Below are 19719 nucleotides of genomic sequence, written 5' to 3'. Positions count from 1 at the left end.
CCATGTCCCTTTATTCTTCATGATTTGGACATTGAAAGTTAAAAATCCAGAGTCATTTGGATTCTGGGACTCTTAAAACTAGTAGCATATTGTTACAGATACTTTGTGAGTTAATTTTTGTAAAAAACAAAAGTTTTCATAAAAAGTATATATTTCATACTAAATATTCGAAGAAATTATGTTTATGTGTAAAAATCAGAAAATACACATACTTCCTGGTTAGCCAAAATACTTCTATTCATCTTTGTATATTTGTCACAAAAGTCATGTCACTGCAGGCAAAGGACACTGGAGAAATGACAGGAATCATTGATAAGGTGCTGGGCATGTGCATGTATGTGCATGTGTGTGTATTGTGTGCATGTGTGTGCATTTTGTGCATGTGTTGTGTCAACAGACATATGACACCCCGCACTACTGAAGGCCACACACTTACCTTATATGCCTCATCACTGACAGCTTTGATGTTGGCTTCTCTCCATCTTCCTGGTACCCCGTCAATTACTTCTCGATAGTTTACATAATAGCCCGTAATTTCCGTCCCTCCAGTCTTATCTGGTTGCTTCCATCCAAGAACCATTGAGTCACGAAAACTTTCAAGACAAGTGATATCATAGGGTGGAGATGGTGCCGCTGTTGCAATATGAAGAGCTCATGAGTGGATAGAAATGCTTCTATGATTCTACCTGCATCAAACTGTCTCATTGGTGCCATGCATGAGGGCACTAGGTCCTGTGGTGTAAAACTAAAACGTGACACCAGTAAGTAACTTAGCATCGATTTGGTCTGTGAGGAAAAAAGGTGACACACAGTAAAAACTGCACCGCAATTATTACTCCAAAGATAAAAAGAACCTGCCCCCTCCACTCCCAAGGAGGAATGAGTTTTGAGATACTAACAGCAAAATGTTAGTATTTCTAACAATATCCTGAAAATATAACTAACATATCCTGAAAAATGATCTGTTCCCCATAAGAAGAAATATTTTTCCCAAGATATATATTTTTGTTTCTTTTTCTCAATACTTTACATATCTTTATTGATTATTTTTCATCCTACTTTGTATATCTCTACTCTAAATTTTAGGACAGAGATACATGCTACCTCTTCATTCCTAAAGCAATAGCATGAAAAAGTAAGATATTTTTGTTTCTTTATGTGGTTTTGTTTTCATTTGCTCCGTGAGGAAAATGACATATGTATATCAATTTCTGCCTTGATTTGCTTATTAAGAATTTCTATATATTTCCAAACAGTTAGCATTTCACCACTCAGGTACATGTACCCTGTGAGACCTTACAACTATATAGGCTCTGTCTACACACAGAAAAAAATCATATACTGGAGCTCAGCTAAATGCCATGTTAAAAATTTTTTTTAAAAAACAGGAACAGGGCTTTCCTGGTGGCACAGTGGTTGAGAGCCCGCCTGCTGATGCAAGGGACACGGGTTCGTGCCCCGGTCCGGTCCGGGAAGATCCCACATGCCGCGGAGCGGCTAGGCCCGTGAGCCATGGCCACTAAGCCTGTGCGTCTGGAGCCTGTGCTCCGCAATGGGAGAGGCCACAACAGTGAGAGGCCCGCGTACCACAAAAAAAAAATTAAATTAAAAAATTAAAAAAATTAAAAACAGGAACAATCAGCCATGTGATTTTTCTCTTACTATAATACTTTTTGCTGCATTATTTTAAACCTGATGCTGGATTATTATTCATATGGCACAAAATACTACATAGCTGTCACTGTGTTTATTAGTGCTTAGTCAGAAAAATATTTGGATGTTGTTTTTTTGTTTGTTTCTTTTTGCGGTACGCGGGCCTCTCACTGTTGTGGCCTCTCCCGTGGCTCCGGACGCACAGGCTCAGCGGCCGTGGCTCACGGGCCCAGCCGCTCCACAGCATGCGGGATCTTCCCGAACCGGGGCACAAACCCACGTCCCCTGCATCGGCAGGCAGACTCTCAACCACTGCGCCACCAGGGAAGCCCTGGATGTTGTTTTAAGAGTTTTTCTTCATTTATGTGGATTTGCTGATGAAACTTTCACTCAACTACTGATATTATGTTTTTTTGATAAAGAGAGGGTGGGGTGGTGGAAAGAAATCCACTAGATGTGTAATAACATTAAAAAGAATTTTCTGAATATTTATTTGGATTATCAGAGATAAAGGAACTATCTCATTCTTATTCAAAAAGATTCTCAGAACAATAAAGATTTTTAAAAATAAAATACGTTTTTTCTCTCTTCACCCCATCACCAACCTCCTTAATTTACATTTTAAAGAAAAGCTTTCTTACTCTCTCTCTCTATTTCAGAGCAATGTTGAATATAAACTCTCAAATGAATACCCTATCTCATCTTGAGTTGAAGGGGCAAATAAAGGTGTCAAAAAAGTAGAGAAGGTTACAGAAGTTAGGGGTGGGATATATATAGGGGATGGGTGAGAGGCATGATATGATTTACCAGTATATACTTATAATTTCATTTTTATTTGATAAGAAAAACATTGTCTCCTAGAACATATAAACCACAAATACCAAATATCCTAATCAGAAAATTCCGATTACTGATAATTAGTCTTTCTATTCTAATTCTGATTCGGTAATTAGCCTTACTGATAAATAGTCTTAAGTAAATCAGTTCTGGGAATGTGGATCATATATAATAGAATATGTAGTTATAATGCCCTGTTAAACTTTTCATGACAACTCAAAGAGATATTGTTTCTTATGTTTATTTGAATTAAATGTGAAGGTAATTTGAAAACCTGAGGATGAAAAACAGAAGTTAATAACTATGATCCTGATAAAATGTTACTTTTTTGTGAAATATTTTTCCTATCCATTTATTACCAAACACGGATATTTCTAAAGACCTCCCATAGGCTATGAGTATCAAATCCTTCCCCTCTCATATCTAACTCTCTCAGCAAAATGAGGCCAAAGGTGTGTCTGCTTGTTAAACCAAAGAGACTCTATAACCAAATTACTTTAAATATTCTATTGTCATTAAGCACAATGAATTATGTGTCAAAGCCAAACCCCTATAAAATTACTTTCACAATTCATTAAACAAAAGTATTACAAATGGATAACTGAAAGCATAAAATTAAGAATGAACACTGATGAAAGTGAACACAGATGGAAGAAGGTGATCTGGACAATGAGAGGTGAGAACACTGATGGAAACAGACAGGATGCTTTTACGGTTTCAACTCTCACCTAGATCCTTCTTCTTTTTCAGAGGGTCAGACTTACTTTTCCCCTTAAGAGCTGCTTTCTGTAGTGGTGGGGAAAGCTCTTCCTGAACTGTTTCACTTACTTTACTCACTTCTGTTTGGCCCAGGTTGTGAGAGCTACTGGGTAGTGAAGGTTTGTTAAGTTTGCTACCAAGCAAAGCATCGTTCTTAAAAGTTGGCTGGGAGGTGTCATGCATGCCTCCCCTGGAGTCTGTTAGTCCACCTGGTGTATCACTCAATTCAGGCCACACAGCTGGAGACACTCCTCCCCCTACAATTGCCAGATAACAACAGAAACACTTTGAACCAGGACACAGTACAGAGTGCTCTTACTTCATAGAACAAACAAGAAAAACATTAGCACCACAAACAGAACAAAAGCAATCTTGGTTTAACGGAAATCACTTGGCTTCACAAGAAATATGGAAAGCATACATTTCACATAACTTACACCAAGGAAGCATTTCAACATTTCCATATTTTTGAAATAGAAGAAATGAAAACAAAAAAACCACAGACAGAACAGGAACCATTTTGATTTGCAGGACCCACGTAAATATAAGAACAAGCACTTCTCAGACATTTCTTGAGAGAGCTCCATTATTCAACAGAATGGGGGGGGGAAGAACCATAAAGTGAACAGGAGACAAACATTGAAGATCTTGATTATACAACAATTAGAGTTATGTACCTTACTGATATAGTAATGGTCTGTACCTTCCAACTTCAAAGAAGCATGTTCACTATGTCCTTAAAATACAAACATATTCTAAGGAATGTTAAAGAGTAATATGGGGTGCTAACTGAAGACAATGGATATTACATAATCTTTCTCTTTAAATACATGCTACTACATCACAGATTTCAATTTAATTGCCCTGAAATACCTGGGTCCCTTTCCCACCTTGAGATTGGAAGGTACATCACTGTACATACATATAATTACTTTATTACTGGTTTTATTCTGTTGGGTACTTTGCCAGCAGAGACGAAACATATCGAGCAACCACACACGTCTCGCACGAATTTTAGCAGTTTATAAAAAGCAGGTTAATGTGCTGTTACTGAGAACAAGCCAGGCTCTGCCGCAGATGAAACGGCTTTTAGGTATGAGATGCTCTGTGTTACGGGTGATATACCACCTCATGGAATTGGATGGCACTTCATATTCCCGGGATGAGCACGAATTTAGAATGGAGATTCACACAATGGGAAATATCTGAGGAAACTTGGACTGGTGAAGATGAAAAGGCTACAGATGCACAGAATCTGGGTAAGTGATGAAGATCTGTAAAATGACAGCTATGGTAGGTTAGAGGTCACCTGGAGTCAGAGACAATGATCATCTGAGGATGGAATCATCGAGCAATATTAGAAGTTTTACACAATTTCTGAAGAGGATGGTATCTTTCATTGTAACTTAGAAAAATTCATTTTTCTAAGAACTTACCAATAGCAGCTTTTACTTCGATTGCTTCTGAATCTTGTGAATATTCACTAAGTCCAGCTGCGTTAACTCCTCTGACCCGGAAAATATAACTCTGACCGGTAGTCAATCCATGACAAGTAAACCTGAAAGGAAAGAAAGTTTTAAAAAAACTTTCCCAGGAGGAAGGTTAGGGAAGTTGATTGTTAGCTTAATGGAATGATCTGGCTTTATGAAAATGATGCATTTTTTAAAAGGAAGAAAAAGATGTAGAGAGATGCAGGTAACATATGTACATTAAACAAGAAGGCACCTCAGGCAATTTTCTAAATTCACTCTGTCAAACGATGAGGAGTCTTGGTTATCCCCTGAACAAACACCCTACCCTTTTGAGCCTCTGTGTGCTTATCAGTAAAATGGAGATAATAACGCCTACATGGTAATTTTTGTGTGAAGATTGACCATAAAGTATATATAGCACCAGGGGCCGGGGAGGGATAAATTAGGAATTTGGGATTAACAGATACACACTACTATATATAAAATAGATAAACAACCCTTGTTTATCTATTTGTACTGTATAGCACAGGGAACTATATTCAATAACTTGTAATAACCTATGACAGAAAAGAATTCGAGAAAGAATACATATTAAACAGAATCACTTTGCTGTATACCTGAAATATTGTAAATCAACTATACTTTAATTAAAAAATTTTAAATAAATTTAAAAACTTTAGAAAAAAGAGACCTATTACAGGGCCTGGCTATAGGAGGCATTTAATAAATAATAGGTGGTATTAATAACATGATTAATGACTATTTCAGGGATATACTTATAGCTGTAAGGCACTGGCTGCCCTGGTCATAGAGGCCTACTCACTGCCTCCCTGCATGCCATGGAAGGTACAATTACTTGAGTAATTGACTCCAGAATTGTCATTTGCATTTAAGGGTCCAATAATGAGGTGTGAATCCATGGGCAGTTTCACACATAAAACAACCCCACTCTTTAATAGCTATTATGGCTATAAAGAAAAACTGTTTCATGAATCACTGTAACATTCTAATGCATCTTGAGGACTGTAAGCAGAGGAAATAACAGGTCTGCTAATGACTCTATCACTATTAGCACGTTGAAATATTTAATAAGGGTAGTCATATGTAGGCCAGCTCAGTTCAGTAAACATTTATGAAGCACTTCAGCGTTCCAGACACTGCGCTAGGTACTGAGGATACAAAGATGAATAAAAAATGATGCTGGCCCTTGAGCAGCTCTGTTCTATTTATGGAAAGGCAGACTCTGCCTACCCTCCATGAAAATTTCTAAATAGTCCCCAGAAAATGTGGGGAACTCAGAGTAAACGTGAAGTACACAAACAGGCTACATGAATCTCTTGCAAAACATATTGCCTTCTCCTGTTAACTGGTTTGTCTTCATTCTCTCCTGTTCTGCAAAAGGAGCGACTCATCCTCTGGGGGTCCTTGGACATAGAAGTGGCCAAGTCAGAAGCTGCCTAACAAGCCTGCTTGACAATTGGGATGGGGTGAGTCTCCTCTGAGCTTGGTCCTAAATCAAAGGAGACTCAGAATTTGGATGCAGGCCAGAATTCATCATCAACTTGCAAAGCTGGTTGATAAAATATTCAAAAGCAAGAAAAAATAACCCTCCTCACCTTAGAAACAGACACAAGGAGACAGCAAAGTATTCTGAATGTCTTTATTTTGGTGTTTATATCTCCTCAGCACTGGATTTAACCATACTGATGTTCAAAATCTGTAAAATGTTGATACTTTTTTCTGCTCATTTGAAATGCCTGCATAACTTATGACACTGGACAGCTACATGAAAAAGAATCCAACTGGACTACTTTCTCACACCATAGACAAATATAAACTCAACATGGATGAGACTTAAATGCGAGATCTGAGACCATGAAAGTCCTAGAAGATAGCACAGGCAGTCAGCTCTTCGACATTGGCCTTATAATAGTTTTTTGGCTCTGTCTCCTCAGGCAAGGGAAACAAAAGCAAAAATAAACAAATGGGACTACAGCAAATGTAAAAGCTTTTGTACAGTAAAGGAAACTATCAACAAAATGAAAAAGCCACTTACTGAATGGAAGAAGACATAAGCAAATGATATATCTGATAAGGGGTTAATATCCAAAATATAAAAAAGAAAACCTCATAAAACTTAACGTCAAAAATCCCCCAAACAACCCAATTAAAAGATGGGCAGGGCTTCCCTGGTGGCGCAGTGGTTGAGAGTCCTCCTGCCGATGCAGGGGACACGGGTTCATGCCCCAGTCCGGGAAGATCCCACATGCCGCGGAGCGGCTGGACCCGTGAGCCATGGCCGCTGAGCCTGTGCGTCTGGAGCCTGTGCTCCACAACGGGAGAGGCCACAACAGTGAGAGGCCCGCGTACCGCAGAAAAAAAAAAAATAATAATAATAATAATAAGGGACTTCCCTGGTGGTCCAGTGGTTAAGACTCTGTGCTTCCAATGCAGGGGGCACGGGTTTGATCCCTGGTCGGGGAACTAAGATCCCAAATGCCAAGCGGCATGGCCAGAAAAAAGTAATAAGTAAAAATAAAATAAAATAAAATAAAATGCCTGGTTAATTTATGTTCGCTAGAGCCTATTAGATCCTTGAAATCTAGTATCACACTGGGTATTAAAACACGAATGGAGGGTTAAAAAGGACAAATAGCATAAAGGGAAAGAATCAGAAAAGAGCTATGAAATGATCTCTTATCATAGCTGGCATTGTGTGTTTCTAAGTGTTTAATATCATTAGTAATCCTTTTTTCAAATGTATGGCTGTAGACATGTTCAACTTTAAGTTCATCTGGATATTCAGAGCATAATGTTTTTAATAATCTCCCTGTGCTGGATGCTTGTGCTGCTGTTTGGGTCCATGGCTGCGTTCCTTTCCTCAGCCCCTGTGGCTCCAGCGTCATATCCCCACTCCCCCCACCATCCACCCTGCATATTGCGGTTACCTCATGCCCTTCACGGGGTTGTTGTTGCAGGGCTCCCACTTGCCAGAGCCAACAGTGCTTGACTCTATGTAGTACCCGACCAGCTCCTTAGCATCTTTGGATTCCTCCCACGTAATGACAACTGATGTGTCTGTATTTCTGCTTGGGATGATATTGCTCGGGGGCTTGGGGATGTCTGAGGAAAGAGGGAAATGATGGTCCAGCCCAATGTGGTTTAGAAATTCATTCTTATCAATATGCACAGACATGCACACACATATATAAATTTTACGCTAGTAGTCACGTCAAACACACAGTTCTTTTACAATATATTTGTTAAAGCAGAATGTTTTAAAAAATATGCTAGTTTGGGAGTACAATGAGAAACTAAACACCCAAGAACATACCAACCCCTTCCAGAAAAAAATACATTAGCAATACTGTTGAAACTCCTGGAGAAGTGTACTTTTCATAATAATTCATAATAATGAAAAATTTTAATGTATCAGTCAAGTACAGTCATCAATTACATTTATAATATGAAAAAAGGATGTCATGATTTTTACTTTTGAATATATACGTATTCCAATAAGATTCTTGCTTTGGAATCCTCTCTTGAATTGAAGTTAAATAAGTTTACAGTGGCTCAAGCAAACTCTATACTTACCAAGTTTGTCCTCGAGCACAGTCACTTCTGTTGCCTCGGAGGGCTCACCAATTCCTGCTGAATTGGAACAGCGGACTCGGAAACGGTAGGATTTCCCCTCAGCCAAGTCAAACAGAGCAAAGCGGGGAGACTTCACAGGGAGCTCTGGGTTCACCTGCTGCCAGTTTTCTGTTCCTGCATCACACTGCAGCCAGAACAGTGGAATCCAATGAAAGCACAGAAAGAATAAACTGGAACTCTAAGCCAGGCATCTTGAAGTTCGTTTATCTGCCAACAAACTACTACCTGTTATGCAAGTTGGACTGCAAAAGAGATTTGGGGGAAATGGGGTATGAAACATATGAAGTACACAGGATTATCTAAATCAAATATGGCTGTATTGTTGAACAAATATGCTGCTTTAATACTTCACTTCCCTTTTAACTAAATAAGATCATTGGTCTACTTACAAAAGTCTTTAATTTATTTAGATGATAGTTTGGGGTCAGACACTTTTCTAATTCTTAGGGTAGGTAATTAAATTTAATATGCTATGTTAGATACTTAAATTTCCATTATGTTGCTATGAACTATGTTATTTTAATTGCATTTTATTTAATGTCTCATAACATCATGCAGGTCTGTGCTCATATACCATCTCCTCAGAAAGGCCCACTTGATCACCCTCCTTCCATTACCAATCTGAAAGCTTTATTTGCTCCTTTCCTATCTCTCTGTATCCTTTACTTACTCTGCTTTATTTTTCACCAAAACACTTATCAACACTTGAAATTAAATTATTTATTTGTTGTCTCCTTCATTGGAAAGTAAATTCCAGTGAAACAAGTTCAGGGAGCTGTCTTGTTCACTGCTGTACCCCAGAGCCTGGAATTGTTATCTAGCACATAGTAGATAATCAACAATTTTTGTTTCTGAATTAATGAATTTTTCTGAATTCTGAATGCATAAAGTTAGTGTAAGATAAAGAAAATGTTATTTTTTTGCCCATATTTTAGAATAAATAATGGGAAAACCAATTTAAAGATATGTTATCCTTGAAATTAAATTGATCTACAGTGACTTTGAAACCCCTGAAAGAAGGATGTGGTGTGTATTTGAGCTTTGGTACAGAATACAGTAAGAAAACTCTCAGCAGTCTTCAGTAATCCTTTTTCCCTACTATTCTAACTTTCAGCTCTGTCCAAGGTAGCAGAAGTAACTTTGCTCCAGAACTTCTGAACAGTTTTAAGAGACTTTTCTGGAAATCCAAATCTTGTGATAGACTAACCAGTTGTCAAGAATGATAAATTTGGGGGACAATAAGTTTATTGGTACATCACTCAGCATAATCTTCATTGACCTGAAATGAGAGGCAATACGGTGTGGTGAAAGGAACTCAGAGGCATCGATTCTGGTCCTAGCTTTGGTAACAACGAGATATGTGATCCTGGGAAAGTCACATTAGTGTCATCATCTGTAAAATAAGCAAATTTGACAAGCTAACCTCTGAAGTCCCTTGCAGTGCCTTTTATGATAATGTGTCAGTTGTGTGTGGGAGGGTAAAGAGGATAAATTCCCCCAGTCAATCTGCTCCCCACTGAGGGACAGAATTCTCCCAGACTTTTTATCCTTTAGTTTATGGCTTTGATTCATTTTGACATCTTCTCCCTTAGGGAACACATAAACATTTATCAGTCATTTACACTTTCATAATAAAAATAGTAGCTGCATTTCAGTGTGCTAAGAACTTTACCCCATTGTAAGTCTGTAATCCCCTCAACTGTGCTCTGAAGTAGGTACTGTGGAGGTAATATTGTGTGATTATTGAGGTTTTCCAGAGGAGACTTAGGCTTGGGAAGGTTGAAAGGCAGTGATGTATAAGAGCTGGATACATGGACCTGAGCCAGACTGCTAGGGTTCAAATCCTAGCTCTGTCTCTTCCTAGTTGTGTGATCTTGGGCAAATTATATACCCCATCTATGCTTCAGTTTCCTCATCTACAAAATAGGCATAATGTAAATGAAAGTATTTCCCTCATAGGATTACAGTAAGAATTAAGTGAGTTAACACATGCAGAGCTTAGAACAGTATCTGGTCCTTGTAAACATTAGCTATTTTCATTCCTTTGATAGAAACAGAGCTACCAAGTAATACAATCCTTGCCTCTGACATGACCAGACTTCTGATAGGGGAATGAGAGAAAGAGCTGAAAACATAAGACATCTGAGGAAAAATTGGGGGCTGAAAAGAACACAGTAGGATGGAAGGGTTGGGAGTGCTGAGACCCAATTTATATAATTCCTCTCAATATCAACCATTTCAGAGCTCACAGACATGGCATAACTGGTTGCAAGCCTGTCACCATGACAGGCAAGTTCATTCTTTATGTGCAAATCCCAGGTAAAGAGTTCCATGAAGAAATGCAAGCACAGGGGTAACCAAAGAGGCAGCACTGCTGTAGGCGTGAACATCCTGGGGATGGAAACTCGTCACAGGACGAGAGCATGGGAACATCTCCCTTAAGAAAGGTCAACGTATTAGATAGAAGTGGTTCATCAGAGATAATATGAGACTTGGCTCAGGAGAATGGTCTAGCATTTGGATAGTTCCTCTGTAAATGTGCCCCAGGTCTCTGGATGTGTGCTGCTCCCCTACTACCTCAATGTCCTGGCCCTTTTGTCTATCTGCGGTGCCTGTACAGGCCTCTTTACCCATGCCGCACTCATAAATGTCCCTTCTGTTCCATACGAACAGGTGCAGTGCTGGAAGAACATTTAAATTTTAACCCGGCTCACGTATTTAGGCCTGGAAAAGTGACAGACTTTCGTGGAGAAATTCGAGTTTATGTGACCAGAGGAGATGCTCAACAGAAGCTAAAGTTGACTCATCTCAAGAAAAGGCCTCGGTAGTAGGTTCTTACTGTGTCATTATTTTAAGAAAGATGGTAATTACTGTCACAGAGCTTATTCAGAACTATCTTCATGTGGAGCATTTCAAAAGGATTCACTGGGGAGGGTGTATTAAACACACCAGGAAGTGAATCACTCTTATCACTCTTTGTCTTGTCCTCTATTAAAAAAAATTGAGGGAAAATTGTTTTTTTGTTTGTTTTTTGCGGTACACGGGCCTCTCACTGTTGTGGCCTCTCCCGTTGCGGAGCACAGGCTCCGGACGTGCAGGCTCAGCGGCCATGGCTCACGGGCCCAGCCGCTCCGCGGCATGTGGGATCTTCCCAGACCGGGGCACGAACCCGTGTCCCCTGCATCGGCAGGCGGACTCTCAACCACTGCGCCACCAGGGAAGCCCGAGGGAAAATATTTTTAATCAAGAATGCTACTCAAGTTATATTTTATTTGAAGCTAATATCTAGAAAATACAAAAATTAATAAAAATATAAATTTTTAGTATTATTTTGGTAAAATCAGTCTTTCTTTGAAGATGTCCATATTACACTTTGAAGAGATGATCCACTTATTGTTACCGATTTGTTAGGGATAAGAAGCAAGTGAGGAAAGCTCCTCAAAGATGTGAGTTAAATGTCCTCATCAAAGAAAAGTATAATAATTAATAAAGGGAAACCACAGCCCCTAGTGTTTTTAGCTCCAGTATAATTTTCTCAAGAGCTGCTAATCAGAAATAATTAAAAGGCCATAAAGATAGTTGAATATTGCTTTTATGTTGTTACCTAATTTGCAGATGCTTGCCTACACCTATATTCCTATGATCTCTATTCTCTTGTAATAATTGTCAGGGAAGGTGATCTAGTAGGTGTTCTGAAATTGAATGATCAGAGTAGCATTAAAGGTAAAAGAGAGGACTTTAGGAAAATTAATTGAACTCCATAATATTTTTGCAAAAAAAAAAAAGACCTTTTCTATGATTTTGCTATGAAAGCAAAATGTAAATGATACCTTAACATGCTATCACAGAATTTTATAAAAATAAAATATAACAAAAAATTACAAACAGTTGTTTCATTCATTGTTCTAAAAAATGGTGCATAACTGCCAATAAAAATGTTCTTACATACAAGATAAGATAAACTTATTTTAATTTTTTTCAATTATATCCTAATCAAAACCTTCTTAACAATGGATTTTGAACCTCAGTTTCAGCACATTCTCTTTAAACGCCCTTTTCCAGTACCAATGATCCCTTTAGGCGCAGACTTCCTCCACCCACCCCGGGCCCTGTGCCTTGCCTGGCAGGTGCTCCCCTGTGCACTTGCAGCTGGGGTAGCTCTCCCAGATAATGTCTTGTCCAGGTCTTGCTTTTCTCCATTTTCTCAGTATAAATACTTATTAGAACTCCCCTCAAATATGGGTACAGGTTAGATTCACATATAATTCTCATCATTCCACCCATTTTAGGCCTTCATTGTATGCTGCCCTCTCCAAGATAACTACAATATAATTGTAAGATATTTGAGGGAAAGAACTAGCCAGTATCTTTCTTGATTGTAACCCCTGACCCCACCCTCCCACCGGCACTTAGAGTAGTGTCAGCCAAGCTCGAGGGAGCACGTGAGGACTTTCTGTCTTCACTCTTGCAGCAATTTGAAAGTATTGTAACTTCTATTTCTCTCACCCATCTACCAGAAGGACATGTGCAGAGACATGAAAAGGCATTTCTAGGGCAAGGGAGACAGAAAAAGTGTCGAGAAAACAGTGTCACAGAGGCAATCTACAGTTTCAGGAATATTTCTCTTCTTAGAAGGGTTATGAGTTGGGGTCTGTGGACCTTGTAGGAGTCTATGGGTGACCCTCAGGGATCCATAAACCCCCTGAACTTTAAGGCAAAGTTCTGTGTGATACACATTTTTCTATAGAAATAGTTCACAGTTTATAAGAGTTTAAAAAGTTCAGGACACAATAGAAATTTAATCTCTACTTCCTTAAAGAAATCTTGAGGAAGTGGCAAGAGGTATAACGTTGATCCCAGAGTCTTACCTTTTCTACAAAGTAGAGGATGCCCTCATGGCCACGCTGACGGGGGGGCTTCCAGCTCAGCACCACGTAGCTCTGTGTGGCCTCGATGACAGAGAGGTCTGTGGGGGGTCCTGGAACAATACCCTCTGAAAAACAACAGGGAAGAGTGAGGGGCACACACTTGGGAAGCCCAGGACACTCAGAGTCACAGAGAGAGGAAGAGCTAATTACTGCTCCACAGTAAAAAGAAGTACCTTGTCTCTAAAATTCTTCCTAAAACTTTCATTCATTCATTCATTCATAGCCACAATTTTACTTTCTTTGTTTGACAATTTTAATTTCCTTACAGTCCTGAAAAACAGTAGCAATGATACAAGTTATGTTTTCTGCACATCTTACTTTTTTTTATAAATTTATTTTATTTTTGGCTGCGTTGGGTCTTTGTTGTTGCGTGCAGGCTTTCTCTAGTTGTGGTGAGCAGGGGCTACTCTTCATTGTGGGGCATGGGCTTCTCATCGCGGTGGCTTCTCTTGTGGCCGGCATGCTCTAGAGCGCAGGCTCAGTAGTTGTGGCACACGGGCTTAGTTGCTCTGCAGCATATGGGATCTTCCCAGACCAGGGCTCGAACCTGTGTCCTCTGCACTGGCAGGTGGATTCTTATCCACTGCGCCACCAGGGAAGCCCTTCTGCATATCTTAAATCAGCTTTTTGACAGAATATCTTTTCAAGTATGCTTGGGTGGCAAACAACCTTGGAATATACAAATAGTATATGCTCTAGGTCAGAGAGTTGTTTCTCACTGGAATAGTAAAGATAATGTCTTTCTCCAAGAAGCTTTGAGTAGGTTGGTGAGCCGCTCCCTTGTAAGACTGGGGTTTCCTAAGGGCAAGCTTTCTCAGCTGTGACACAGATCTCTGCGTGGGCAATGTCCACATGTGTGGCTCCACATCGCCCTGTGGGGCTCAGGGGAGCAGGGGGACCAGTGAGAATACGAAGCTCATTCTGTCTGCTGTGCTGTGGGTAACAGAGCCCTTTCTCTCTGACCTGGGAGTCTCATGCCTTTTGTCAGCATCTATGAAGCTGCTATGAAACTTGCTGGCTAGTAAATAGGGTGAAGTTTTAGACCCTCCACAGTTCTTGACATTGGAGCGGCCCTTCCATGTGAAACAGCTAAAATAATGAGCAAAATATATGAAATGACCATTTATAGACATTGGACATCAATCATCATAGGACAATGATACCCCATAGCTGGAAAATTAGGTGAGCCCTACCACTGTCCCAGCTTTCTGTCTGGAGGGAGTTTCAAGGCAGCAGCTCAGGAAGAGAAACCCAGGTGGAGCCTGGCAGTCTCCCTGGGTGGAGGAGAAGAAGCTGGAATTCCAGGGAGGGCAAAGTGTGCACAGAGAGAGTCATGGGGAGGAAAAGTCTGCACAGAGAGAAAGGCTTCAGAGACTTGAGGGGGTCCCTTTGGAGTATTCACCTGAGTATTGATCAGCACATGCATACAAGGAAAGCACCTGAGTCCGGGAACACCCACACAAAAGAACTGGATGGAAAAATTCTCAAAGCTCTCAAAGGACCTGGGAGAGTTCATGTTCCCACCAGCCAGACTGGAAATCTTCTAACTCATGGGGCATCCGGTAGAGTACTCAGAAAGGTACTACCTCTGTAATTCAGCCAAATTACGGCTGCACTAAAGGCTGCTCTGATTCCACCAAACAAAAGCAAACCTTGAAAGAATCAAATTGTTTACCCAAAACAAAGCTCAAGAATATTTATAGAAATAAAAAAATATCCAGCACCAAACAACATAAATTCAAAATGTCTGGCATCTCATTAAAAAAAAAAAAAAAAAAAAAAAGACCAGGGAATTCCCTCGTGGTCCAATGGTTAGTGTTCTCACTGCTGAGGGCCTGGGTTCAATCCCTGGTCAGGGAACTAAGATCCCAACAGACACGAAGCACAGCCAAAAAAAAAAAAAAATCACCAAGTATGCAAAGAAGCAAAAAAATACAACCCATGATGAGGAGAAAAATCAGTCAATGAAACAAAACCAGAAATGTCACAAATGATAGAATTAGTAGACAAGGACATAAAGACAGTTATTATAAATATATTCCATATGTTCAAGAGGCTAAAGATTAAAGATGATAATTAAAGACATGGAAAATATAAAAATAATATAAATTAATTTCTAAGATGAAAACTACAAAGTCTTTTACAAAGAATACATTGCCTGGAATTCACAGTAGGTTAGAGGCTAAAGAAGAGAAGAATAGTAAAATTAATGACATAGCAGTAGAAAGTAACACAAAAGAAATGAAACACAGGAAGAAAAAAAGACTGATAGGAAAAATGAACACAGCATCACTGAGCTGTGGTTTCAAGAGGCATGTATTTGGAGTCCCTGAAGAAGAGAAGAGAGAGGGGAGTATAGAAAAAAATATTTAAAGAAATAATGTGAAAAAAAGTTTCCAAATCTGATGAAAACCATAAATGCACAGATTCAAGGAACTTGCAAACGCCAAGCACGAGATATGAAGGAAACTACACAAATGCACATCATAATCAAATTTCTAAAGCCAGTGATAAAGGGAATATCTTAAAAGCAGACATGGGAAAAAAAAATACATTACATACAGAACAACACAAATAAGAATGACAGGGAAAAAAATGATAGCAGTCATTCTTACAGTGCAGACCTATATTACAATGGACCAACCTCTAAAGAAAGACTGTCAACCTAGAATTCTATAGCTGGTGAAGATATAGTCCAAAAATGAAGACGAAATAGACTCTCGCAAACATACAAATAATAAAATAATTCATAACCAGCAGGATTGCACTACAAGAAATATTAAAGGAAATGCCTTAGGTGGAAAGAAAATCACATCAGATGGAAATCCACATCTACACAAAGAAATAAAGAGCAACAGAAATGGTAAAAATGTGAGTGAATACTGAAAACTTTTTTCATACTTTTAAGATTTCTTTGAAAGCTTTGTGACTGTTTGAACCAAAATAATAACATCGTATCATAGAGTTTATAATATATAAACGAATAAAATACATAACAACACCACCATGGCTAGGAGGGGTAAATGGAATGATACTGCTGTAAGTTCTTGTACTACATGTGAAGTAGGATAATATTACTTGAAGGTACGTTGTCATATGATGTATATTATAAATTCCAAACTACTATAAAAGAAAAAAATAATTATAGCTAATAAGATAACATAGATAAAATGGAATAATAAAAGATATTTAATCCAAAAGAAAGTAGAAAGAGGGAAAAGAAAGCAAATGAATAGATGGAACAGATAGAAAACAACTAGCAAGATGGTAGATTTAAATGCAGCCATATCAATAATCACATGAAATGTAAATAGCTCAAACACCCCAATTAAAAGGTAAAGATTACCAGATTGCATAAAAAGGCAAGGCCCAATTATATGCTGCCTACAAGAAACATGATTTAAATACAAAGACACATAGGTTAAAAGTAAAAGGAAGGAAATCATATGTCATGCTAACACTAATCAAAGGAAAGTTGGGGTCGTTATATTCATATCAGACAAAACAGATTTCCAAGCGAAAATGTATTACCGTGGATAAAAGGAGTCACTTCCTAACATTAAAGTGGTCAGTGCATAAGAGGATATAACAATAAAAATGTTTATGCATCTAATAACAGAGCCTCAAAACACATGAAACCAAACCTGATAAAACTACAAGAAGCATTTAAATCCACCATTTAGTTGGAGATTTCATCACTATTTTATCAATAATTGATAGAGGGGCTTCCCTGGTGGCACAGTGGTTAAGAATCTGCCTGCCAAAGCAAGGTACACAAGTTCAAGCCCTGGTCTGGGAAGATCCCACATGCCGCGGAGCAACTAAGCCCGTGCGCCACAACTACTGAGCCTGCGCTCTAGAGCCTGCGAGCCACAACTACTGAAGCCCGCATGCCTAGAGACCATGCTCTGCAACAAGAGAAGCCACCGCAATGAGGAACCCACGGACCACAACGAAGAGTAGCCTCTGCTGGCCATAACCAGAGAAAGCCTGCGTAGCAACGAAGACCCAATGCAGCCAAAAATAAATAAATAAAATAAAGTAATTTTTAAAAGTAATTGATAGAATGAGTAGATAGAAAATCACGAAGAATAAAAGACTCAACTGAAATCCCAGCAGGTTTTTTTTTTTTTGGTAGAAATTGATAAGCTGATTTTAAATTCTACATGGAAATGCAAAGACTTAGAACAGCTGAAACAACTGTGGGGAAAAAAAAAGATTAGAGGACTTATACTACCTGATTGCAAAACTGTGGAGCTTTAAAAAAACATGAAGCTTGGGCTTCCCTGCTGGTGCAGTGGTTGAGAGTCTGCCTGCTGATGCAGGGGACACGGGTTCGTGCCCCGGTCCGGGAAGATCCCACACACCGCGGAGCGGCTGGGCCCGTGAGCCATGGCCGCTGAGCCTGCATGTCCAGAGCCTGTGCTCCACAATGGGAGAGGCCACAACAGTGAGAGGCCCGTGTACCGCAAAACAAAACAAAACAAAAAAAAACCCATGAAGCTTATAAAAGCTACAGTAATCAAGACAGTGTGGTACTGGTGTAGAGAAAATAAAATTGACCAATAAAGATTCCAGAAATAGATCCACAAATATACAATCAGTTGATTTGGACAATGGTGCCAAGGCAATTCAATGGGAAAAAAATAATCTTTCCAACAGATATTGCTGAAATAACTGGATAGCCATATGCAAAATAATAATAATAACTTAGACCCTTAATCCACACAATATAGAAATAATTAATTTGAAATGGATCATAGATTGAAATGTAAGAGCTAATGCTATAACATGTCTAGAAAAAAAAAAGGGAGAATATCTGAATGAACTTGGATTTGGCAAAGATGTCAAATATGATGCAAAAATGGCAAATAAGCACATGAAAAGGTGCTCAACAGTATTAGGGAAGTGCAAATTAAGACCACTATACACCTACTATGAAATACCACCATGGTACAAAACTCCACTATGCACCAATTAGAAAGGCTAAAATTAAAAAGACTGATCATACCACGAACTGGTTACAGTGTGGAGCAGCTGAAACTCTGGACTACTGCAGATGGGAATGTAAAATGGTACAACCATTTTGGAAAACAGTTGGCAATTTCTTTAAAAATTAAACAAACATCTATCAGATGACCTATCCATTCAAACACTGGGTATTTATCCAAGAGAAATGAAAGTGTATGTCCACAAAAACACTTAACAAGGAGGTTCATAGAAGCTTTCAATGGTGAAGGTATAAATAAATTGGAATAAACTGATACATGCATCAATATGGATAAATCTCAAAATAATTATGCTGAGTGAAAGAAACCAGACAAAAATGAGTATGATTCCATTGATCTAAAATTGTGGACAACACAAACGATAGTGAAAGAAAGCAGATCAGTGATGGCCTGGAGATGAGGAAGGGGCAGGAGGGAGGTATTACAAAGGGGTATGAGGAAATTTAGGGATGATGAATATGTTCCTTATTTTGATCACGGTGATGGTTTCACAGGTGTTTGCACATGTAAAATTTATCACATTGCTCATTTTACAGACATGCAGTTTAGTGTATGTCACTATACCTCAATAAAGCTTTAAAAAAAAGCGATTCTCTGACAACGTAAGTTACTTCATGATCTCCAAATATTTCAGAATGTTCTTTCCAAAACACTTAAGTAATATACACTTTAGCCTCACAACAAAAGCCAAACTGCATAGCAGAGCACTGGCAATACTATCTGGGGAAAACGTGGCTTTTACCTGTCGGTTCCTCCTCAGTGACAATGATCTGTCCAGTCCAGGGTGCTGAGGGGCGACCTGACAGAGATAAATACAAAAATCAGAAACATTCACAAATGCAGTTCAGCTGCACTGAGAAATTGGTAAACTGGCCAGATTAGTCCCACATGGGTTTGTTACTAGTTTAATTATGTACCTTCTTAGTGAGTCTTACCAAGCATGCACATGGTATTTTGGGGAGAGGGGGCACAGTCTCTGTTCTCAAACAACTCACAGTCTGCTAGAGTCCATGTTTCCGGAACTGTACTGACACAGGTGAGGTAAACAGCCTGTGTTCATACACTGTTCCCCATGTATCTCCTGAAACACATAGGCTCTCTCACCCTTCTTGAGAGATAGCATTTAGTTGGGAGAAACCTTTCAGGAACAATTGTAAGCCGGGCCGTTATTGATGTCATAATGAAGATGAAAGGGGAGAGGGGCGCTGATCCTGTAGTAAAGCTCAACGAAAGAGATTTCTTTCCATTAATTTTGAAAGTGTTATTTACAAAGGAAAGCAGTTTAGATCCCGAGTAAGGAAAATGAGTGAGACAGGCAGTATAAAGTTAAAGAGGAAATTCATTTCTGTGATATCAGAAAGACATCAGAAAGAGAGAATGATTCAACTCCTGCTTCAAGTGAGGGAC

General features: G+C 39.1%; 1 protein-coding gene across 1 annotated transcript in view; it reads right to left on the bottom strand.

Annotated features, from left to right (window-relative positions):
- MYOM1 (myomesin 1) overlaps positions 1-19719 on the bottom strand; it is a 141926-nt gene that overhangs the window by 57769 nt on the left and 64438 nt on the right. The window contains exons 13-19 of the mRNA XM_082640742.1: positions 19055-19111; positions 13244-13368; positions 8316-8499; positions 7670-7844; positions 4686-4807; positions 3219-3506; positions 437-633 (exon numbers count right to left, since the gene is read on the bottom strand). Coding sequence (XP_082496868.1) covers positions 437-633; positions 3219-3506; positions 4686-4807; positions 7670-7844; positions 8316-8499; positions 13244-13368; positions 19055-19111 — 1148 coding nt within the window. The remainder of the gene's footprint in view (positions 1-436; positions 634-3218; positions 3507-4685; positions 4808-7669; positions 7845-8315; positions 8500-13243; positions 13369-19054; positions 19112-19719) is intronic.

The sequence above is a fragment of the Mesoplodon mirus genome (genome assembly GCF_964341445.2).
Source record: "Mesoplodon mirus genome assembly, chromosome: 13".
Lineage (NCBI taxonomy): Eukaryota > Metazoa > Chordata > Mammalia > Artiodactyla > Ziphiidae > Mesoplodon > Mesoplodon mirus.
This window is presented reverse-complemented; position numbering and strand designations above follow the sequence as displayed.